The sequence below is a fragment of the Mixophyes fleayi genome, chromosome 10 (genome assembly GCF_038048845.1).
Source record: "Mixophyes fleayi isolate aMixFle1 chromosome 10, aMixFle1.hap1, whole genome shotgun sequence".
In the NCBI taxonomy this organism is placed as follows: Eukaryota; Metazoa; Chordata; class Amphibia; order Anura; family Limnodynastidae; genus Mixophyes; species Mixophyes fleayi.
The window spans coordinates 48,249,077-48,271,235 of NC_134411.1; the positions used below are offsets into that span (position 1 = coordinate 48,249,077).

At 44.4% G+C, this 22,159-nt stretch overlaps 1 protein-coding gene across 2 annotated transcripts in view; it reads left to right on the forward strand.

The window, feature by feature from the left end:
• The window catches only part of LOC142104196 (serine/threonine-protein kinase D1-like), a 126,400-nt gene that overhangs the window by 69,626 nt on the left and 34,615 nt on the right, over window positions 1-22,159 (forward strand). For both annotated transcript variants that reach the window (XM_075188723.1, XM_075188724.1), the window contains exon 11: window positions 20,535-20,799. In XM_075188723.1, the coding sequence (XP_075044824.1) occupies window positions 20,535-20,799 (265 nt within the window). The remainder of the gene's footprint in view (window positions 1-20,534; window positions 20,800-22,159) is intronic.

The window sequence follows — 22,159 nt, forward strand, 5'->3', positions numbered from 1 at the left end:
ACTGTTTATCCACTCTTGAACAACCACCACTTTATCTGCATAGCCCATTATAGTAAATATGGGGGGATCTCTCCTCCAGCACTGACAACTCTACTTGCAGCAAGGAGCCAAACTGCAATGCTTATGTGCATGCAGCCGCTGCAGCTCTCAGTACAGGACGGCTTAATCTATCCACTTAACAAAGTGGAATATAAGTGCTGTATTTCTAATTGAAGCCCTTAAGTTACACTGTCCTTCTAGATTGTGTCAGGGCAACTGTTTGTTCCACTCAATAGTTTTAATTCATCTATTAATTAATATAATCTATTTTAGAGGTGGGAAACTGGGCACCTGTTTTGGGTGAGTCAAGTGTGTATTAGTTGCTCAGCTTTTCAAGAGGTGAATAGTATCTATCCCTTTTACAAGCAGGGCCACAAAATTCCAGAATCCGGTCAGGCAGCAGCTGACCTTAAGTCACCAGCAGATAGTGGAAGTTGCAAGAACAGTTAGGAGAGAGACTGTCTGCAAACTGTTTTGATTGTAGTGGGACTGTTTTGCACTCAAGACTATAGGGAAAGACGAGAAGTATGTCCTTTTTCCGTCTGGTTTTCTTTATGGGGCCGCCATATGCAGCTAACAATGGTGAGTGCAGCATCGTCAGTCTATTTGAAGGGATAGTGGCTGAAGAATTGACTAACAGCGGTAAGTACACCCCTTGTGTGCTGGTTACTCTCACATCCGGGTGCATGGTGGCACCAATAACGGTGGTTCACCTACTGTTGACTTGACCTCATCTACTGATCATTTGGTACGTGTAGCCATAAGAGGACACTTTCATAATATTTTCCAGGGTCACTTTAAATTCCCAATTCGACCCTGGTTGTCCACATTGTGTAGACAAAAAAAAGGCATGCTCTGCATTCTCCAAACACATAATTAATCCTGTACTAACTACTTTTCTCTTTCACACTAGTTGGGGGACACTGCTCACCTTGCGGGTATAGAGGGCGCTGCGGGAGTAAAGGCACTAAAAGCATGTCTAGCCTGCTCCTCTCCCCTCTATGCCCCCTCCACCGGAAGAGCTCAGGTTTTTTTCTTAGTACCTTTGGAGAAGGGCACTTTTTGTCTAGTCTTAGTATCTTAGTATCGGGGGCGATCACCGGGTGACCGCCGCGGCTACTTTAGGGAGAGTGCTAACGGCCCTTTAGTGCCACTACCCCTGAAAATTGTAGCGCTCCTAGGAAAGAGTTACCTGGCGCTACGGCAGTGTCCAGGACCCAGCTGCTTCCAGGGAGGTGATGCAGGCCGACTCGGGAGCTGTGGCAGCAGGCTCCGGTAGCCGCGAAAACCTGTGGAGGTGGAGCTGCTTTCGGTCCAGTTGCCCGGCCTGTCAGCCGGCATTTAGAGAAAAGTTGCGGTGCACTACAGGGGTGAGGTATATAATACTCATGGGGAGCTGTCGCCGGAGCGCAGTTCCGATCAAAGTCTGAGGTGTATGATTTCTGCATTCACAATTGCTATGTATAACGTGGTTATGTGCAGGCCAGCAGAGAGTTAAGTGGGCGTGGTTATGTAAGAGTTAACTCCTCCATTTTTCCCGGGCTTCGGCAAGCTTATCAGCCATTTTCTGCCCTGCCTGCAGTAAACTCAGACACATCCCTGGGGACTGAGAACTAGTAGATATAGAGTGGCTTTGCTGTTTTGTTATATCTCTTTGATTGTTTGTGTGTTTTCTATCTACTGTACATCCTATAGGGGTACATTACAGAACACTTTGAGTTCTAGTCTTAGCTGGGGCACTATATTAAAGTGTATATATATATATATATATATATATATATATATATATATGTATATATATATATATATATATATATAGTGTTACAGTTTGCCATGTACTGTACAGATTTTCTTTCTCATAAAATAATTCTGCAGTGTGCTTCTCATTTATCTTTTTGTTTTGAAATATGTCAGAAAGAGGGACTGGGTCCAAACCCAAGGCTGTCTCTGTAATGTGCTACACCTGTACCAGGTGTGAGTCCAAATTGCCTGGTGGACAGTCAGACCGGGGGGCCTGTGTACGATATGTGAGGCCGAGGACCTGGTGGGCACTTGTCTGCGGGTGCAGCGGACATCATGGAACCAACCTGGCCCAAGGAGCTGCCACGGTCCATTGCCAAATTAAGGGGAGACAACCCACACCTGGAGATGGTGGATGCTGATACCTTTTCCTCTTCTCTGGGTACGCAATTCTCTGACGCCATTCCTTCGAAACAGGCATCTTAGTTTCTGCAGAGTGATCCTGGGGTCTCCCAGGAGCCTGCTTGAAAGATTCATTTGAAATGGTCTGTACAGGGGTTAACCAGAGTGTCCAATTCCCTTAAAAAAATGTTCGATCCGAGTATGGGAGGTGGACGGCTTAAACGCTCGGGTTTTCCTATTGCCCAGGAATTAGTAGATTCTGACACGGATCCATCTGAAATGGAAGATGGTGATGTTCTGGATGATTCTGACTATGAGGACTTGCCCACAGGTAAGGAAGATCTGTCCAATAGACAGGGTATTGAGGACCTTCTCCTGACGGTGCAACAGGTTCTTAACATAATGGATTATTATTATTATTATTAATTTTTATTTATAAGGCGCCACAAGGTGTTCGTAGCGCCGTAAAGGGGCAAACAAATTACAATACAATGGGAGACAGCACAGTACAGTAAACAGTAAGCACAGTAACTCAATAAGCTCAATGCACAGCTAGAGAGGGCGGGGAAGGGAGAGGGAGGATCCGCAGACGACGGGGCCCAAGAAGGAGGGCGCAGAAGACAGGGAGACCCCCAGGGGGAGGAGGGAGCGAGAGTGGACGTGGGGTGGAGGACCCTCGAGGAGGAGGGCTAAGTAGCTGGAGAGCAGAGTTAGAAGTGGTGGAAACAGGAGGAGAGATGGCCCTGCTCAGAGGAGCGTACAATCTAAGGGGAGGGGTGGACAGACAGAGAAACGCAGGGGAGAGAGGGAGAGTAGGGGGACAGAGGCAGAAGATAAGGTAGGAAGTTAAGTGGGAGACAGAAAGGCTTTAAGAAAAAGGTGAGTTTTTAGGGCCCGTTTGAAACTGGACAGATTAGGGGAAGTTCTGATGGAGGGAGGGAGTTTGTTCCAGTGGAGGGGGGCAGCGCGGGCGAAGTCTTGGATACGCGCATGGGAGGAGGTTATAAGTGGGGAAGAGAGGCGACGGTCAGTGGCAGAACGGAGAGGGCGGGATGGAGCATGAATAGAGAGGAGGGTGGAGATGTAGGGCGCAGTGGAGTTGGCGAGGGCCTTGTAGGTGAGTGTGAGGAGCTTAAAGAGGATTCTGAAGGGGAATGGGAGCCAGTGAAGGGCTAGGTAGAGGGGGGAGACAGAAGAGGAGCGGCGAGAAAGGAAAATAAGCCTAGCGGCAGCGTTAAGAACAGATGGAAGGGGAGCGAGATGAGAATGGGGGAGGCCAGTGAGGAGGAGGTTGCAGTAGTCCAGGCGGGAGATGATCAGAGAGTGGATAAGGCATTTGGTGGCATCTTGGGAGAGGAAGGGCCGGATGCGAGCGATGTTACACAGCTGGAAGCGGCAGGATTTAGCAAGAGAGAATGTGGGGGCCAAAGGAGAGAGAGGAGTTGAGGATGAAACCAAGGCAGCGAAGTTGGGGGACAGGGGAGATAGAGGTGTTGTCGACAGTGATGGAGAGGTCAGAAGGGGATGAGGTATGAGAGGGAGGAAAAACTATGAGCTCAGTTTTGGCAAGGTTAAGTTTGAGGAATGGAGAGGACATCCAGGAGGAGATGGCAGAGAGGCAGGCGGACACCCTAGAGAGGAGGGAGGGAGAGAGATCAGGAGAGGAGAGGTATAGTTGAGTGTCGTCAGCGTAAAGGTGGTAGCTGAAGCCAAAGGAGCTGATGAGTTCACCCAGGGAGGAGGTGTATAGAGAGAAGAGTAAGGGTCCAAAAGATGGGGAACAATCTGAATCACAGATCTCCATGTTTAAAAGTGCAAAGAAAAGAACGGTGTTCTTTCCTCCTTCCGCCCAACTTTTGGAAATTTGAGACAAAGCCATACTTAAGCTTGATAATAAATTTCAGATTCCCAGACAGTGCAAACTTTACTACTCCTTTCCATATTCTGAGGTAAGGTCATGGGAGACTTTTCCCTGTATCAATGCTCCCATTGCACATTTGGCGAAGTCTACTGTTTTTCCATTGCCGAATGCGGCGTCTCTTAAAGACAGTACTGACAAAAAGTGTGAAGGGATTTTGAAGTCTATTTATTTAGCATCTGGGGCATCCCTGCACCTTGTAATGGCTGCAGCTTGGGTCGTTAAAGCAGTTGGAAAATGGACCACTACCCTCCATGCAGAAATTCAGTCGGGCACGGCTAGAACGGATTTGGCTCCTCTGGCAGAGCATATTAAAGATACTGCAGAGTTTTTGGGGATGCTGTTCTGGATGCGGGTCAGGGGTTGTCAAAAACCTCTTCCTTAGCAGTGGCAGCTAGGCGCATATTGTGGCTAAGATCTTGGGAGGCGGATACTGATTCCAAGAGAGCTTTGGAATCTGTCCCGTATGATGAAGCAGCTTTGTTTGGTTCACATTTGGACAAATTCATCACTTAGGCCAGAGGGAAGAGTGCTTTCCTTCCGGAAGCTGCGCCGAAAGCAAATGGAAGGCGTTTTCGCTCCTTTTGTTTTGTCCGTCGCTCAAGAGGTGCTTCTTCCAGAAGCCAAGCACGGGTACAAGGGTTGGGGGGCAAGGAGACAGACAGGCTTGGACAGGACAACATCCTTCACCTAATCCAGCGGACAAACAAACAGCATGATTTCTCACATCCTCGACTGGGGGCTCCGGTGATGGGAGCATGTCTACTGCTTTTTCAGAAGCGGTGGCTCAGGTCCACGACAGACGCCTGGGTAAAATGTATAGTGTCCAGTGGGTACATCCTGGACCTAGTGGGGCCTCCATGGCGTTTCATGACTACAACTTTTCCCAGGGAATCAGTAAAAAGAAAGGCTTTGCAGGGGGCAGTACAGTCACTTCGGGATTCCAAAGTGATTGTTCCAGTTCTGCTGGGGCAGAGAGGTCACGGCTTTTACTTTCACCTTTTTCTGGTGCAAAAACCGGATCAGTGCTTCAGACCAATTCTAAACCTAAAGGATCTCAACACCTGGTTTCGGGTACTTAGTTTTCGGATTGAGTCCCATCAGATCTGTGATAAACTCCAGGAAGAAATGCAAGTACTTGGCATCCTTGTATATCAAGGATGCTTAACTACACATTCTGATATGGACAGGTCATCAGAGTCTCTTGTGGTTTGCGGGGGGTCAGGAGCATTTTCAGTTAAGGGCCCTCCCATTCGCACCACGAGTGTGATGTCTATAATGGCAGCTCAGTTACGTTTACAGGGGGTAACTATTTTACCTTACCTGGACGACCTACTGATCAAGGCGGAGTCGGTTTCTCGGCTCCAGTCACATCTGCAGCTGACCAGGGACAATCTGCAGGCACACGGATGGGTGATAAACTTAAAAAAATCCAGTTATTTACCGACCAAACATATGGTGTTCCTGGAGTTGTTCTTCGGCACCAATTGTCAGAGGGTTTTTCTCCCTCCAGACAAAGTTCGAACGACTTGGTGTCAGGTGAGAAATCTTTTATCACTAAATCGCATCTCAATACTTAAGTGTAAGAAGCTACTGGGTTGCATGGCTTCCTAGTTTGAGGTTCTGCAGTTGCTTGCTTCCATTTGCGCAAGTTCCAGCAGGAGATTCTGACAAAGTGGTCAAGGTCGGATATCTGCTTAGAAGGGCAGGTCATTCAGTTGTCACAAACAACACGACAGTCTCTTCTTTGGTGGCTGATGAAGAACACCCTAACTCAGGGGCGTCCTTTCTCTGTTTGGGACTGGACCATGGTGATGATGGATGCCAGCTTGTTGGGGTGGGGTGCAGTCATTCTTCATCTCAGATTGCAAGGCACTTGGATGCCAGAGGAAGCACGGTTACCCATAAATGTTCTGGAACTACGGGCATATTTCAATGCCCTAGTTCAGGCACATTCCTTCCTGGCACATCGGCCAATCCGAATACAGTCGGACAATGCTACGGCGGTAGCTTACATAAATCATCAAGGAGTCCTCTTGCCATAAAGAAGTGTCAAAGATCATGAAATGGATGGAACAACAGGTTCCTGCACTTTCAGCTGTGTTCATTTTGGGAGTGGACAACTGGGAAGCCGACTACTTAAGTCGGCATATCCTTTACCCAGGTGAATGGCCTCTCCATCCAGAGGTGTTTACTCAAATAGTCCTTTGGTGGGGTCAGCCAAAAATAGACATGATGGCCTCACGGCACAACCACAAGGTGGAAAAATATTGTGCCAGGTCAAGGGACCCTCGGGCGATCTTAGTGGACCCTATGACGGTCCACTGGAACTTCTGGTTGGTGTACCCTTTGTCTTCCACTTCCAATGCTGCCTTGGATTTTACATAAGGTTAAATGCGAAAGAGTTCCAGTGATTCTAGTGGCACCAGACTGGACGAGAAAAGCATGATACTCAGATTTTCTCGACATATCAGTGGATCGTCCTTGACGTCTGCCTCTCAAGAAAGGATCTTCTCAGTCAAGGCCCATTCTGTCACTCACCAGAGTGTGAGTGCCTCCACTCTGGTACGTTGTTCTCCATCTTTCCCGCTCACACCTGTGTGGAACCGCGGCCGTCCGCCATCCTGTCGCACTGGGCATGCGCAGGCCCCTTTAACAACTACACCTGACCACTAATGTGATTGATGGATCAATCACCCCTCCTTACTTAAGGCACCTGCAGCCTTAGGTAGGGGCCTGATCTTGAAGTCTCACTCCCAGTGAACTTCTATAGGTGTGTGCAGTTTCCAAACTGCTTCCATCTCTACTCCTGTGTGCAGTTTCCAAACTGCTTCCAGCTCTACTCCTGTGTGCAGTTTTCAAACTGCTTCCAGCTCTACTCCTGTGTGCAGCTTCCAAACTGCTTCCAGCTCTACTCGTGTGTGCAGTTTCCAAACTGCTTCCAGCTCTACTCGTGCTTCAGCTTCCACGCTGCTCCCTAACTCAGCGGCGGTTCCCATACCGCTACAACGCTTCACTTCTCAGCTGATTCCGGATCTACACAACTGGGTATGCTCTATTGACTATTGACTATTGCCTATTGCTCGCATACCAGTTGTATCCATTGTTGTTTGCTGCACAGGGTACAAGTACCCATATAGACTGTGTTACTGCATTGCTTCATTTAGGACAAGCTTTCACTCAAACTACGATATCTCCTCACGCTACTACTTAGTGTTATTGTGCATATCTGCTGTGACCAGCTTCTCCTCCCTGCAAGGCATCTACTCCAGACAGACTATTCATTGTGCCTTCCATCTCTGCCTCACAAGACATTGCTCTACTCGCGCTGTTTCCATACAGCCACAGTTTGCTTTTCAACTTCACTCTCCTGCACCTGGACAAGTCCTCATTCCTTCTCACAGCAGTGGTACAACTTGCTGCACGCAGACCACTGACTTCCCTGCTACCTACCCGCACCTGGACAAGTCCTCCTATCACAGCGGTGGTACAACTTGCTATACGCAGACCACTGACTCTCCTATTACCTATCTACACCTGGACCAGACTCCTCACCATAGCGGTGGTACAACTTGCTGAACGCAGACCACCGACTACCCTGCTTCCTACCTGCACCAGTACTATTCTTCCCATCACTGCAGTGGTACAACTTGCTGTACGCAAACCACTGACTCCTCCTCTACCTACCATCACCTATCCACATCCACTCCTCGTGTCTACATTATCTTCAGCCTCCAGTTTACTGCTCCAAGTCACTGACTTTCCTCTAACCATAGCTGCAAGTCGCTGACTTCCTCAGACTATCTCTACTCTCCTGCTGTTGTGTCGCTCCAATCATTCACCTGCCTGCTTTGAGGTGCGTGCCATAACCCCGCCTCTCTAGCAGAGTTCTATCTGGTGAAACTCGGGTAAGCAACTCTTAGTGCCCGTGACACATTCTTTCATCCGGACCTAGATCAATTGGCTTTGACGCCTTGGAGGTTGAATCCTTGATTCTCAGGAAAAAGGGGTTTTCGGAGAGAGTGGTTAAAACCATGATCCAGGCGAGAAAACCGTCATCATCCACCATTTATCACCGCATTTGGAAAGCATAAATATGTTGGTGTGAGAAGATTCAAGTGCCTTCTAATTCCTTTCATTTAGCCAGGGTTTTTTCTTCAAGATGGTCTGGACAAGGAATTGCATCTGTCATCCCTTAAAAGTCCAGGTAGCGGCGTTGTCTGTGTATTTCCAGAAACCTATAGCTCTGTTACCGGAAATGCAGACATTTCTACAGGGAGTACTTCATGTATAACGGCCTTTTCAGTTGGTCCATGGGAACTAAACTTGGTCCTTCAGCGCTTCAAAACTCGCATTTTGAACCTTTGGAGTCTGTTTCTCTAAAACTTCTTTTGCTGGCCATTGTTTCAGCCAGACGAGTTTCGGAGTGGCAGCTTTGTCCTGTCGGACTACCCTTCTGATTTTCCATGATGATAGTGCAGTGCTTAGAACTAAACCTTCGTTTCAACCGAAGGTGGTCTCGAGGTTTCACATAAATCAGGATATTGTTCTGCCTTTACTTCCTCAGGATTTGCTGGCTCCTGGTCAAGACTCCGTTTTCTTAGATGTGGTCACAGCTTTGAGGATTTATGTGGACCGTACAGCTTCGGTTCGGAAGACTGATAGTCTTCTACTCTTGTATGACGATTGTAAACATGGCTGGCTGGCCGGCCATGAAGCAGATGGTGGCTAAATGGATCAACGCTTCTATCCATCAGGCAAACATTTTGGACGACTCCCCGGTTCCTGAAGATCTGACAGCTCATTCTACAAGGTCGGTTAGCGCCTCTTGGGCAGCGCGGCATGGGGCCTCAGCTGAGCAGTTGTGTAGGGCAGCTACTTGGTCTTCTGTTCATACATTCAGTAGGTTCTATCGTTTCCACGTCTTTGCTTCCAAAGACACAAGTTTTGGTCGTAAAGTTTTACGTGCTGCATTCCCACCCATAGTGGCAGCTTTGGAACATTCCCAAGTTGAGCAGTGTCCCCAAACTAGTGTGAAAGAGAAAATGGGAATTTTGCACTTACCATAAAATCTCTTTCTCTTAACACGAGTTGGGGGACACTGCGCTCTCACCCTTTGTTCTGTTGTGTCTTCTGTTTTGTGTTTTTTGCCCTCTCATGTGGCGTGGTTAGTAAATAAACTGAAGTCTTCAGGTGGAGGGGGCATAGAGGGGTGGGTAACAGGCTAGTGAAGCTTTTTAGTGCCTTTACTCCCACAGCGCCCTCTATACCCCAATGGAAACAGTGTACCCCAACTCGTGTTCAGAGAAAGAGATTTTACGGTAAGTACAAAAATCCCATAATTAATTATCTACTAACTACTTTTCTATATTAAAACAGGGAATGTTAGTTCCTCATATTGCAATATATGTTAAGCTGACCAACTCACTCCAAATTCTTCCCTTTCTGGTCAGTCCTAACATAATCAAATGGCTTTTTATCTGGGCTGCAGGCTTACATGCACACAGCTTTAGAAGGCATGTTTTTCCCATGCATTAGCAGCCATGGGAGACCTGGGACTCACCTGACAAAAGTTGGAATTAATGAATGTAAAGAATGGGGTACAAGAGAGATGGGACTTACATTATTTAAACAAAAAAAGACATAGATCCTATGTACTCTCCATGTACAGACTGGGGTGCAAGAAGGGGTTGCCCACAGGGGCGGATTGGCCATAGGCCTCACCGGGAGTTTTCTGGGAGGCCGACAGGTTAATGGACTGAGCAGACTGAGCTTGTAGGGGCTGATCCTGTCTTACTAGTGGCCAGCCCCATCATTAGACTCCTCTGTGTTTCACATATTGCAATATATGTTAAGCTGACCAACTCACGCCAAAGTCTTCCCTTACTGGTCAGTATTAACATGATCAAATGCTATGCTTTTTATCTGGGCATAAGGCTTACCTGCACACAGCTTTTAAAGGCAAGTCTTTCCCAAGTATTAGTAGCCATGTATATATACATACACACACAAACCTAATATACACCGATCAGCTATAACATTAAAACCACTGACAAGTGAATTGAATAGCATTGACTGTCTCATTACACTGGCACTGTCAAGGGGTAGGATGTATTAGGCAACAAGTGAACAGTCAGTTCTTGAAGTTGATGTGTTGGAAGCAGGAAAAATGGCCCAGCGTAAAGATCTGATCGACTCCCAGCGTCAAGGTCACCTTAACATAGGCAGGTCCTACACTGACCTATATGCTCTAAAACACCATTAAAATGCAGATAAAAATCACATGCACTCGCCTCCCAGGTATTGGGGCTAACATCTAGCAAGGGCTGGCTTCTATGCCACACCCAAATGAGCCTTCAATAGGCTTAACGGACAGCAGCTATGACAACATAAGACAGACAAAGCCAGAGAAAAAAAATAAGCCTGCACTTAGTATATCCCATATTATATATGGTACCAGCTGCATGAAAGTAAGCCTTCCTCGGTATAACCCATAATATATATGGTACCAGCTGCATAGCAATATAACTGCTCATATATGTATATAAAACAAAAGGACAGTTGTTGTCAGTACTTATCCTTAACACTGCATCTTTGTATGTATCTAGCAAAATGAAAACAGAAGATATTAGTTTATATTTTGATCAAAACATTTAGGCCTGAATCCCAGCATCAAGGGCACCTCATTATAGGCAGGTCTTACAGTGACCTATATTCTTTAAAATACCTACCTAAACATTATTGCAAACCATTGTGACAAAGGGAGTAGTTTTCCACAGGCCTCTAAGAGAGGAGATAGGTATTTCCCTGATATACTGCAGTGCAAGGCTGTAAACACTAGGCTGTTACACATTTGTACAGTAGTGCACGAAGGTTAAAATGATAAAGGTGGAGGACATATGTGTGACAAAATAATAGTAAAGAGTGTGTTTTAACTTGCATATTTTGAAGTGGTTTAGAGGTATCCTTTCCCACAGCGAACAGCAGCTGATTAAGTGTGTTTGCACTGAGACTCATCAAGCAGAAAACCTGAGGAGAACTCCTCTATAAAGGCCAGGTGTGAGTGTCACCTGTGTATCAATTTAGGGCTGTTAGAGGAGTGTAAATTTTAAATACCTGATTTGTTCATTGTGTGTGGTGACTGATGCCGAATAAGTTGGCCGGTGGATGGAGAGCTTATCTCTTATCACACATCGCACATTTCTAACTCCATGTTGGACGGCTGTCATACTTGTTGCCCTGGACAACCATCTCATCTTGGACTGCACCGCGTACCTCCTTTCTCTTTCGCTATCTTGCCTGCCCTGCTACACATGTACAGTCCTGGCACTTTGCAAACTTCTCCTGGAGCCGCATTGGCTGATTACCGACCTGTTTATTATTTTAACCACTTCCACCTAACTCCCATTTTCAGATCTTCAGGTCTCCTACCTGTATGGATGCAGTTCTCCCTGTTTCCTGTTTGCACTCTGACCCCTGATTGCTTCCACGCATACCTGCCTGCTGATTCCTGTGACACCTGTATCATCATTGTGATCCACAGCTGTATTGCTGGTACATCTCGTCTTACCATTGGTCCAGTTCCTAGGCTATAAGCCTCACGGGATCTCAGTGCTTCATGCCTTACCATTAGTCCTGTCTATAGGTTATCCAGTCCGCAGGGATCTAAGCGATCAGTCATCTACTACTCATCGTGTCCTCGTTGCTCATACCTGTTTATTTCAAGGCCAGTGATTATATTGCTGAGTATCGCGTCTCATTATTGATTCTGACTTGAGTTATTCCGCCCACAGGGATCTCAGCACACAGTTCTCTACATGTTATCTCTTTCACTACTGTTCCTGTGTCATCTGTTCCTCAGTATATGATCGTGTTAAGCCAGCATTATATTGCACTTCATCCTTGATCCTGATTCAAGCCTTCACAACCCATCAAGGATCTCAGTGCTCTAACCTGCTACAAGGCTGCTCAGCACAGACACCTCCCAGAGTCGTGGATGGTCTGCTGACTATAGGTCATCTGTTTCTCTCAATGTATTGTTCCTGTTGTATTCTCCTGACTCATCTGCCTCTCTCCAATTCCTGTATACTTACCCTCCAGCAGTCTAGCATAGCTACACATCTCCATTTTCTACGAGTTCCTTCTCAGTCTGCTCTGCGCCCCCTAGAGGATCGTGACCTGTGGTTGCAAAGCAGCCAAGTCCATATCATCGTGCAGGGATCCCTGGTGAATACCTCTCCTTCCATTAGACTCCACACCTCGAACTTAACAGGGTAGTCATTGTCTAGCAGGCTTCGAAGCCCATCCTAAACCTGAACAACTTAACAGTATATGACATTTATGTTATTTTAGCATTAGGGTCACCAGAAAGTGTATGCAAGTTTGTGTTATCAGTTACTTTGCATCCTGATAATAAAGACAAAGTACAAAGCAAGAAGTTGCTTGTGTATGCATCACCAGAAGTGTTCCCATGTCACACCGAGTACACCCCTTCATTGCAGTGAGATCTTTCAGCAGGATAATGCGCCATTCCACTCTGCAAAAATTGTTCAGGAACGGTTTGAGGAACATGACAAAGAATTCAAGGTGTTGACATGGCCTCCAAATTCCCCAGATCTCAATCCGATCGAGCATCTGTGGGATGTGCTGGGAAAAATGTCTGAGCCATGAAAGCCCCACTTCGCTTGGTGCCAGTTACCACAGAACACCTTCAGAGGTCTTGTGGAGTCAACTTCTTGATGGATGAGAGTTGTTTTGGCAACACAATATTAGGCAAATGGTTTTAATGTTGTGGCTGATCATTGTATATATGTGTTTTGTGATAAGCACAGCAAACAAATGATGCTTACACAATTTTGCTGGATCACTTTGCTGAACTTTATTCAGGGATGTCAGAATGGCAAAATCAGCAAGAGGTATAGTTCCAGCAAACATGCAAAAAGTATTTACAATTTCACGCTACCCTGCTTCTGGCTAAACATTCAGCCTCCTCACTAGTCACTGGCTAGTCGCCCCACCCACAGGCTCATCGGTTGCCACGCACATAGCACAGAACCTCCTATTTATGCTTCCTCCCCATCACTAACTGCTAAACCAGAAATTAATCACACCCATGCCTTTCACCTGTGTCCTGTATTTAGAGGAGTATAGGGGATTAACCCTGTCTCCAGCATGAGCCTACAGACTCTCCAAAAGACTAGCAGTCTCTCTTTTAACAGTCCGTAGCAAATTGCCCTTGTTGCCACATACCCCTCCCTTTAGCGTCGCCAACCTAGGTGACTCGGATACTGCGGGGAGTGCATATTATTGAGAGAGAGCATCCGCATTTTTATGCAGAGCTCCCAGTCTATGCTCCATAGTAAAGTGGAACAACTGCAATGCTATGGACCATTGGGTCACTCTGGTATTGACTTCTTTGTTTGTTTGCATCTACTATAATGGTGCATAATCCGTCACCAGGGTTACACTCCCTCCCCAAGAGGTAATACCGAAGGGCTTCTACAGCCCATTTGATGGCGAGGTATTCTTGTTCTACAGTTGCGTACTTTTCCTACCTAGGTAGAAGCTTGCAACTAAGATCCAGGATGGATTTTTCCATCCCATTCACCTTTTATGAAAGTACTGCGTCCAGACCTACTCCAGAAGCATCAGTCTGCAGACAAAATGCATTATTGAAATAGGGTGCTCGTAGCATCGGAACTGTAAATAGAGCCAGTCTTAGGTCCTCCCACTCAGCTTCTGCCAACTCAGACCAGATTAGCTTGTCTGTACAGGCTTTCTTACGAAGTGTGGAGAAGCCTGACTGGCAAAGTTCTCCAAGCCAAGAACAGTCCCCAGTTGGGTCTTTCTTTATGTTCTTTTCTGCTTCCCCTTTATTGACCTGGGGTTTGACCTTCCCCGTCCAACTACATATTCCAGATATTTGGCCTCTGACATGTCCAATACACATTTTTCAGGATTGGCAGTAAGGTTTTGTGCCCTCAAAGACTCTAACACTTTGGGAAGATGTGATTCCCAATCCTGTGAGTAGATGACGATGTCATCCGGATACGCAGTAGCATATGCCCTAATGGGCTTTCAGAGCTTATTCAAAGCCCTCTGGAACGTGGCATGTGCTTCATTTGGCCCTAAAGGCAACACCTTATATTAGAACAAGCCATCAGGTGTAAAAAATGCAGTTTTTGGGCTTGGCAAAGGCTGTCGGAGGTATCTGGTAGGTATAAAGTGGTCAGATATTCACGTCCGGCTAAGTTCTCCACCAGTTCATCTATTTGTAGCATAGGATCACTGGGAGAACTTATTTAAACTTGTAAAATCATTTTGAAAGTGTATTGTCCGAATGGGTTTCAGGACTAGTACAATAGAACTATTCCACTTGCTGGAAGATTCTTCCACAACATCTTGTTTTAAACTTCACGCTTCATTGAAGACCATCTGGCCCCTGGTATACGGTAGGGTTGTTGATTAACTACTACCCCAGCGGGCGTGATTATGTCATGTTCTATAAGTGTTGTACGCCCAGAAATAGATATAAGCCTCTACTTCAAGCCACCATTTGTACCACCTACTACATTAGAGGCGATGTTAAGCAGGACTAAATGGGTACCTCACAGTCCTCTCTTTTAATGGCTAGCATTGAAGACACAGGATTTTCCTTGAGCCAAGATTTTTTTAAATTGATGTGATAAATTTGTTCTTTCCGCCTTCTATCCAACTGGTGAACTCTATACCTCACTGGCCCACCACCTCTATGAACTCATAAGGTCCTTGCCAGTGTGCAAAGAGTTTACTTACCTGGGTGGGGATGAGAACAGACTACTGCTGGAGTATCATCATACCTTTTCTGGCTCCTTTAAGTGTTGTTTCACCAGAGGACTAGTTTGTCTCATTCTCCTATATAACTGTACAAAAAAATTGACTACATTTGGCTCCTTGGGCTTTTGTTGTTCCCAATTCTTGAGGATGTCCAAAATGCCCCTAGGCTGTCTTCCATACAAAATCGCAAATGGACTAAACCCTGTTGAGCTTTTTGGTAATTGTTTCTATCTGTTTAAAAGGGACTTGAGCCATCAAAATAGGAATCAAGGAGTCCCTGTAATCCCGTTTTGGAGAAGTTTACTGACAAACTGGGAAGGAGTTTTTTACTGCCATACGTATTCTTGTCCAGTAAAACCTTAGTAACAAATATCCTCCACAAAGATGTGTGTGTGTTTGTCTTTCAAAATTAAATGAAGGTGTTAACGGTTGATCAACATTTTTCTCTTGAACAACCCTTGCTCTATATAATAAATCTCAGTTAACAAAATAATAAGGTGAACTTTCTGCCCGCCTGGCAGCTTTCATTATACCATTAACTTCAACAACAGATTTAAATGCATTTTCTAGAGTAGCATCATTAAACTGATCCCTAGCAAAGTCTTGTAATGAAATGAGCCTTGGAATTGGGGACCAGTCCTCAACTTCATCTGTTGGTACCAAAGTTTCTTCGTCTTCTCGAGAAAGACTTGTCATAGGTAGCGGTCGTTGACCTGTTCATAAACAACAGTTCTGTTGTCTCTTTTCCCGAATCCTTTAAGAGTTGGATAGGTTTCTTTAAGGCTGGGCTGTCCAGCCAGATCCGATCAGCAAGAACCTCATGGAACAAGGGAAAGTCTCGCCCCAGGATGAGAGGGTACGGTAGCCTTGGTGCTGTGGCAGCCACTACTTTAACTATTTGGTCTTTTAGAGTAAGCGGAATTCAAGGACTTTCACTTTAGGCGACCTTGCCTATGGCTTGAGATTACCAACCATAGGCCAATCAGTGGTAGTGTCAACTTTTCTCTGGGCAACAGCTTTGGATCCCCCTCTAGAGCCTTAGACATGAGTTTTAGTGCAGAGTATCTGTCTATTGACCATAGAAAGCTCCTTGCAAGACTGCGGTTCTGCTTGTAGCAAACAGAATCTTCATCATACAGCCAGGTGAGTTGGTAGCTGCAACCAGCTTCTTAACACTTTGGAAAGCTCTACAAGCTGAGAGCGAACTGCTTTACCCTTGAAAAAATGGCAATCATTAATGCGCTGAGCTCTTCCTGGTACCGTCATTCCAGTCCGACCCAAAATCTCTGCCTTCACTTTGCTGCTACTTGGACGCTTGTTCCTCAGACAAAGCAACATAAGTCCATTGAGCTTAACCGCTCAAATACGGTGCCAGTTTTTCTGCCCAGACATCTGGCAGCTAGTCAAGCCTGCTGACATTTCTCTCAAAGGCTAAGAAGTATTTTTCCACATCACAGTGCAGTCACCCCAGACACATCATTATCCTGCCTCGCTTGAATCAGCTCTTTACGCAAGAGCTTAGCGTTTTCTACCAAGACCTCTGCGACCCACAACATATGGACCTGCTGCATAGCAGCCACATTCAACAAAACCCCCTACTACTCCTGTTGTGTAGTGGCAACATTAATCATTGCCCTCAGAAGATCCTCCAAAACAAGTGTCTTGGCATGTATTAAAGTGACTTGTGATAGGCACAGCAAACAGATAATGCCCACTCAGTTTTGCTGATCCACTTTACTGAGCTTTATTCAGGTATGTCAGAATGGCAAAAATCAAGGGTAGTTCCAGCAAACAAACAAAAAAATGTATTTACAATTTCCTTTGACCCTTCTTCTGGCTAAACATTCACTCTCCTCACTAGTCACGGGCAATTTAGTTCAGCATCGATTGCACAGCCCACAGCACAAAACCACCTGTTTATGCTTCCTCCCCATCACTAATGACTAAACCAGAAATGAATCACATCCACGTCTTCCACCGTGTACCTGTGCCCTGTGTGCAGAGCAGGATAAGGGATTAACCCTGTCTGCAGCATGAGCCTACAGACTCTCAGAAAAGACTCTCTCCTAACAATCCATGCAGCAGCATTTGTATAGTTTTCTAAACAATGAAGAATATATTACAAATACATTGTAGATGTTACAGGGTCCAAATCCAACAGTCATTTCAGTAAGTGTCTCTGATTATTTTCACAGGCACTGTGCAAGCATACTGCAGGATTTTATAAGAGGCACCAACAATTACTAATTAACTAGTCCATGTAGTTGAATACATTGCAGCTGGAGCTTGGAAGCCTACATCGCGATCAAACGCCATGTGAACCAAACACATAAGTGTCAATACCTTTTGATGTAAGCGAGGCTGTCAGTAGCGTCCCATATTTGCCTGGACCTTAAACAGTCCAGACCAGTCCATGTGGGAGTGTGGTAAGAACCCTTGTGCTTTCAGCACAAGGCTGGGTATCCCTAGGTGGTGAGGCCCACACTTCTTTTTCTTTCAGGCCCCAACTCACTAGGGGATCCAGCCCCATGCTGACCAGACTGGGGCTGGCTTGTCATTATGGCAGGGGGACCCCATGATGCTCTTTTCACCCCCCATTCCCAATTTTGCACATTTCAGAACTAATTTGGCAGCAAAAGGGTTAATATCGTTTTGAGGGGGGACTCCACGCTTTTTTAAAAATGTAATTATTTTTACACTGTATTGAGGTCCAGTTGTAATGCTGCCGGGCCTGGATTCTGCAGCAGGGTTTGACAGGTACGTACGTATCCTGCAGTGTTCTGTGTAGTAGAACAGAGAGGGGTGTTAAAAAGCACTCGTAGTCAGCAAAGAACGTTTATTGAGGTCTGTTCCTTGTTGAATATGGGTGTAAGCAAAACCTATTTGCGTGGAGTTCGGCAGAAATGTGCCTTAATGATCGGGCCCTACACCTCTACACCTGACTACTCCATACCTGACCACTACATTGCAATACCTGATTTCTACATCTCTACAACTGACTAAACCCTGTCTTATCACTACATATGCACACCTGAATACACAATAAATTATCAATGCTGACTAAACCATACTCATCTCTACACTTCCTTCTCCATATCTGATCACTATATGCTCACTCTTGAACACACCATACCAGATAACTACACCAAACCCTGACTAGATAATTCCACACCATGTGTCTCTTAACTCAGTGATTCTGGACACATTTATGTCTCACTATACCATGCTGGATTTATTACAAGAATTTTTGGTAACGGAAAATCTCTTAAAGTAAGTGAGAAATATGCAATGTAATGTGTAAGTAAACTATGTTTCTGTTTTAAATAAAACAAAATAGCTGTAATTCAGTTAGTTTTTTTAAATTTACTAATATTAAATCATTATTCTTATGCTATCTATTAAAATACTTTAACTTTGGTGTCACAAAAGTGAGTAAAAGGGCATTAGTGGCAGCAGGTGTGTCTCAACTCCACAAAGGTAGAAATCTTTGCTATAGTTGATCACTACATCTCCACATCTGACTGTACCCTAATTTATCACATCTCCAAACATAACTGCACCATTTCTACACATGACAACACCATACATAATTACTAATCTTCCACACCTTAATACACCATACCTGATCACTACATCTTCGTGCTTGACTACACAATGCCTAACATGTCCATGCCCACCTTCATCACAATTCAGCATGATATGTCTGAACATGACTACAAAGCAGATATTCTCAGCATCACTATACCTGACTACTCCAAATCAAATCGCTACATCTCCACTCCTGAATACATTGTACCTGGCCACTACATCTCAACACCTTAATACATTGTACCTGAAAACTACATTCCAATATTACTCCTCTATATCTCACTTTGTACTGTATCTTTACATCAGTATACTATACTGTCATTGGATCTCGACTTTACTTCTGCTTTTAATCTCTACACTTTACTTAATGACTAAATTTCATCATAACCACAGTTATACTTTACCACTATATCTTATCTTCACTGTATCTCTACAAATCTTTTCATTGTTTTTCCTAAATCTGAACCTACAACTCATTTCTGCACTTCTCCTCGCCACTAAACATCCCTTATCACTGCACTGTATTGCATTGTTACACCCCTTATATCTACACTATACTTTATCATTAAACTATACATCTTTAACACATAACATACCATACTATACTATACTAGTACTAGTAATATCCAGTCAAACATGTTGTACACACATCCTTTAGTGATTCTTCTATTTCTTAGGTTAAGCATTTTCATGTGGGGATGTTTGGAAAGTTCGAATTTAGCTTTAATAATACAAAGATCTCAAGATCTACTAAGCAAACAATTTTTTCATAACAGACGTCCTAACACCTATCTGTATTTTGACATCTCTATTATGTTACATATGCTGTTGGTAAAATGCAGTAGGGGAACTCTTTCAATCAATGTTGCTGATTCAGCTTCATTCTTCTCTCTCATATATACGAACCAATGGTGTGATCACCTTATTATGGCACTACTGGCTCAGTGTAAGTGAATGGATATGTGGCAAAATAGGGATACCATGGCACATAATAATGGTAAAGCCATCTTGGTATTTATCTTTCTCAGTAGGTTTTTTTAGATATACACCACAAGTAGGTTCCAACTGATCAGGTTATGATCTCATTATACAGACTCGTTCATCCCATTGTTCTGCTTTGAGTAGGTTATTTGATCATTTTATTATAAAATTTTGCACAACCCAGTAAAAATAATGATTTTTCCCTGGTATGGATCCTAGAGGGTTCAAAAACTTGGTTGTGAGACAAGCTGAAACTGGGGATTTCTATTCTTGACTGACAGGACTGTCCAGGACTAGGAAAATAGACATTCTTCAAGTTACAGTGGCTTTGGGCGGCTGTTACGCGATGGCAGATCATTATCTAGGATGAGCCTGATTCAAGCAAGAATATTCTGTGACCATATATGTACCATAGTCTAGCAGCAGAGAAATGAGGTCATATCAAAGGGATTTTGCCATTTCAAAATATTTTTTTGCCTGAGTGCCCAGTTTCTCTGTCTTCTGTGGATACCCAGACCTCCAATGTAGGAACATTCAGTAAAACTACTCGCTTATGCTGTATGTGTTATACCTGATGTTAATGTTTGTTTATTTTATTTAGTGTGTTTAATATTTCTCATACTTGAAATGTCTTTGGGTGCTATTAATTCAGTATTGTTTAACAATTTTGGTGTGCAATATTACCTTTAGACTGCGCCAGAGCTCAAATCTGATTGGGGTCTGTCTCAACAAGGACACTGCTCCGCTAAAACGGAGATGTGCCACTATATTTGGACCCCAAGACAGTCCTCACCTCATAGTTATTGTGAAATTGTCTACTGTTCTGTGAGCTGGAAAAGGTTAAATGTAGTTCAGTCTGTCAAGACTAGGGCTTTTAAAATTGTGCTATAAAGTTGGTATTGGTTGTGTGAGTACTTCACGTGTAAAGACTAGTAAGTAAAAAATTGTATTTATGTGAAATTGGAAATATTCCCTGAAACAAATGTGGTTACATTCCTAGAAGTCACATTTGTTTCTGAAACACATGACATTTGTCCCAATCCTTTTTTAGGAGCTGGCCCTGTCTGATATCCTTCATATTGAGGCATTTGACAAAAAGGTAAATGGCGTTACGAAGGATGGGGAAACACCTCACTGCTTTGAGCTGTTGACGGATGCCTTAGTGTATTATGTTGGAGAGCGGCGACCCAATGCACAGGCTGGTCAGAGCCAGGCAGATCCTGGAGATATCTGGTACAGAATGATTCGTCAAGCCCTGATGGCAGGCATGAATGAGAGCACCACACCAAAGGATTTAGCTCCATCAAATATTCCAGGTGAGGTGTTCAACATCTTCTAGACTACTCCTAGGTAGAACATTTATTTTCAGAGGAGATTTTACAGATTTGGAAGTCCCAGTTTATGGAGATCAGGATCAACCATTGAACTTAGTTCTTTGCTAATAATACAAATGAATAAGCATCCAATTCTCTTTTAATGCTGCATGAATCTGCTGCCATTGGGCAGTGTATGCACATATTATCGCTATTATTATTGTTGTTATTATTATTATTATTATTATTATTATCTTTTACTAGTACTATGCTAGCATCTGACTCCAGGCAATTTGTAATTGCAGGTCCATCGCTAGTCCCTGGCTATGGGCAATTAGTAATTACAGCAATGTGCTAGATTCTAGCTCCATGCAACTGATGGATACAGATACTTGTTACTGAGTTCCGGCAGTTGATAACCACAGGCACTGTGTTAGTTTCTGGCTCCAGCCAGTTGGTGGGTACAGATACTGTGCTAGTTCCTGGTTTTGGGCAGATAATAACGTCAGGTAGAGTACCGGTGTCTGGTAGTTGGTAATTAAAGGTAGTGTGCTAATTCCTGGCTCTGGGCAGCTGGTAATATATGGCACTGTGCTAATTTCTGGATCCAGGCAGTTGGTGATTGCAGGTACACTTGTGATTGGCTGGCAGTGAAGTGGAGTACCATTACAATTCAGCTTTTGTTAATTTTGCAGAGGCCTGTGTGAGTGGTTTGCCTTATTAAAGCATTTTTTGGAGGATGGGGTCTGATTTGGACCATGGCAGATGAAAAATAAGAAAATAAGATTTTATATTATATTTAGTAAAGTTGTGGACAAGGCTTTCTGGTGATCTATCATTCAGTTAAAGTTTATTTCTTTGACATTTTTTTTGTATAAATGGGCACCTGATGTTATGATTCCTAGTGCATTCATGAAGCAGCAACAGAAGTATGAAACTTTATTCAGGCAAAATATAGGACAGGGATTCTGTTTTGAGAATATGCTGATTTCGTAAAGCAGGATTAACAGGTATACTCCAAACACAGTTATGAACAGGTGTGATTAATGGCAGGAAATGTCCACATAAATAACAGGTTCCAGTGAATGCAAATACAGTTTTAATGTAGGGATAGGAATGGTGAGTTACCCAATGCCAGGATGCAAGAGTCTGTCCAGGGAAGCAAACAGAGAAGTAGAGTCCAATGACCAGGCAGAGGTCTGGGCAACACAAGTACAAACAAAACCAGAGTCCAGGTAGAGTACAGGGTCACAAGCAAACTAGCATAGTCCGGTAATCAGGCCAAGGTATTGGGCAACGAGAGTTCAAGCAGAATCCAGGCAGAGTTTGGGTCACGAGCAAACAAGCATCAATGGTAAACAGG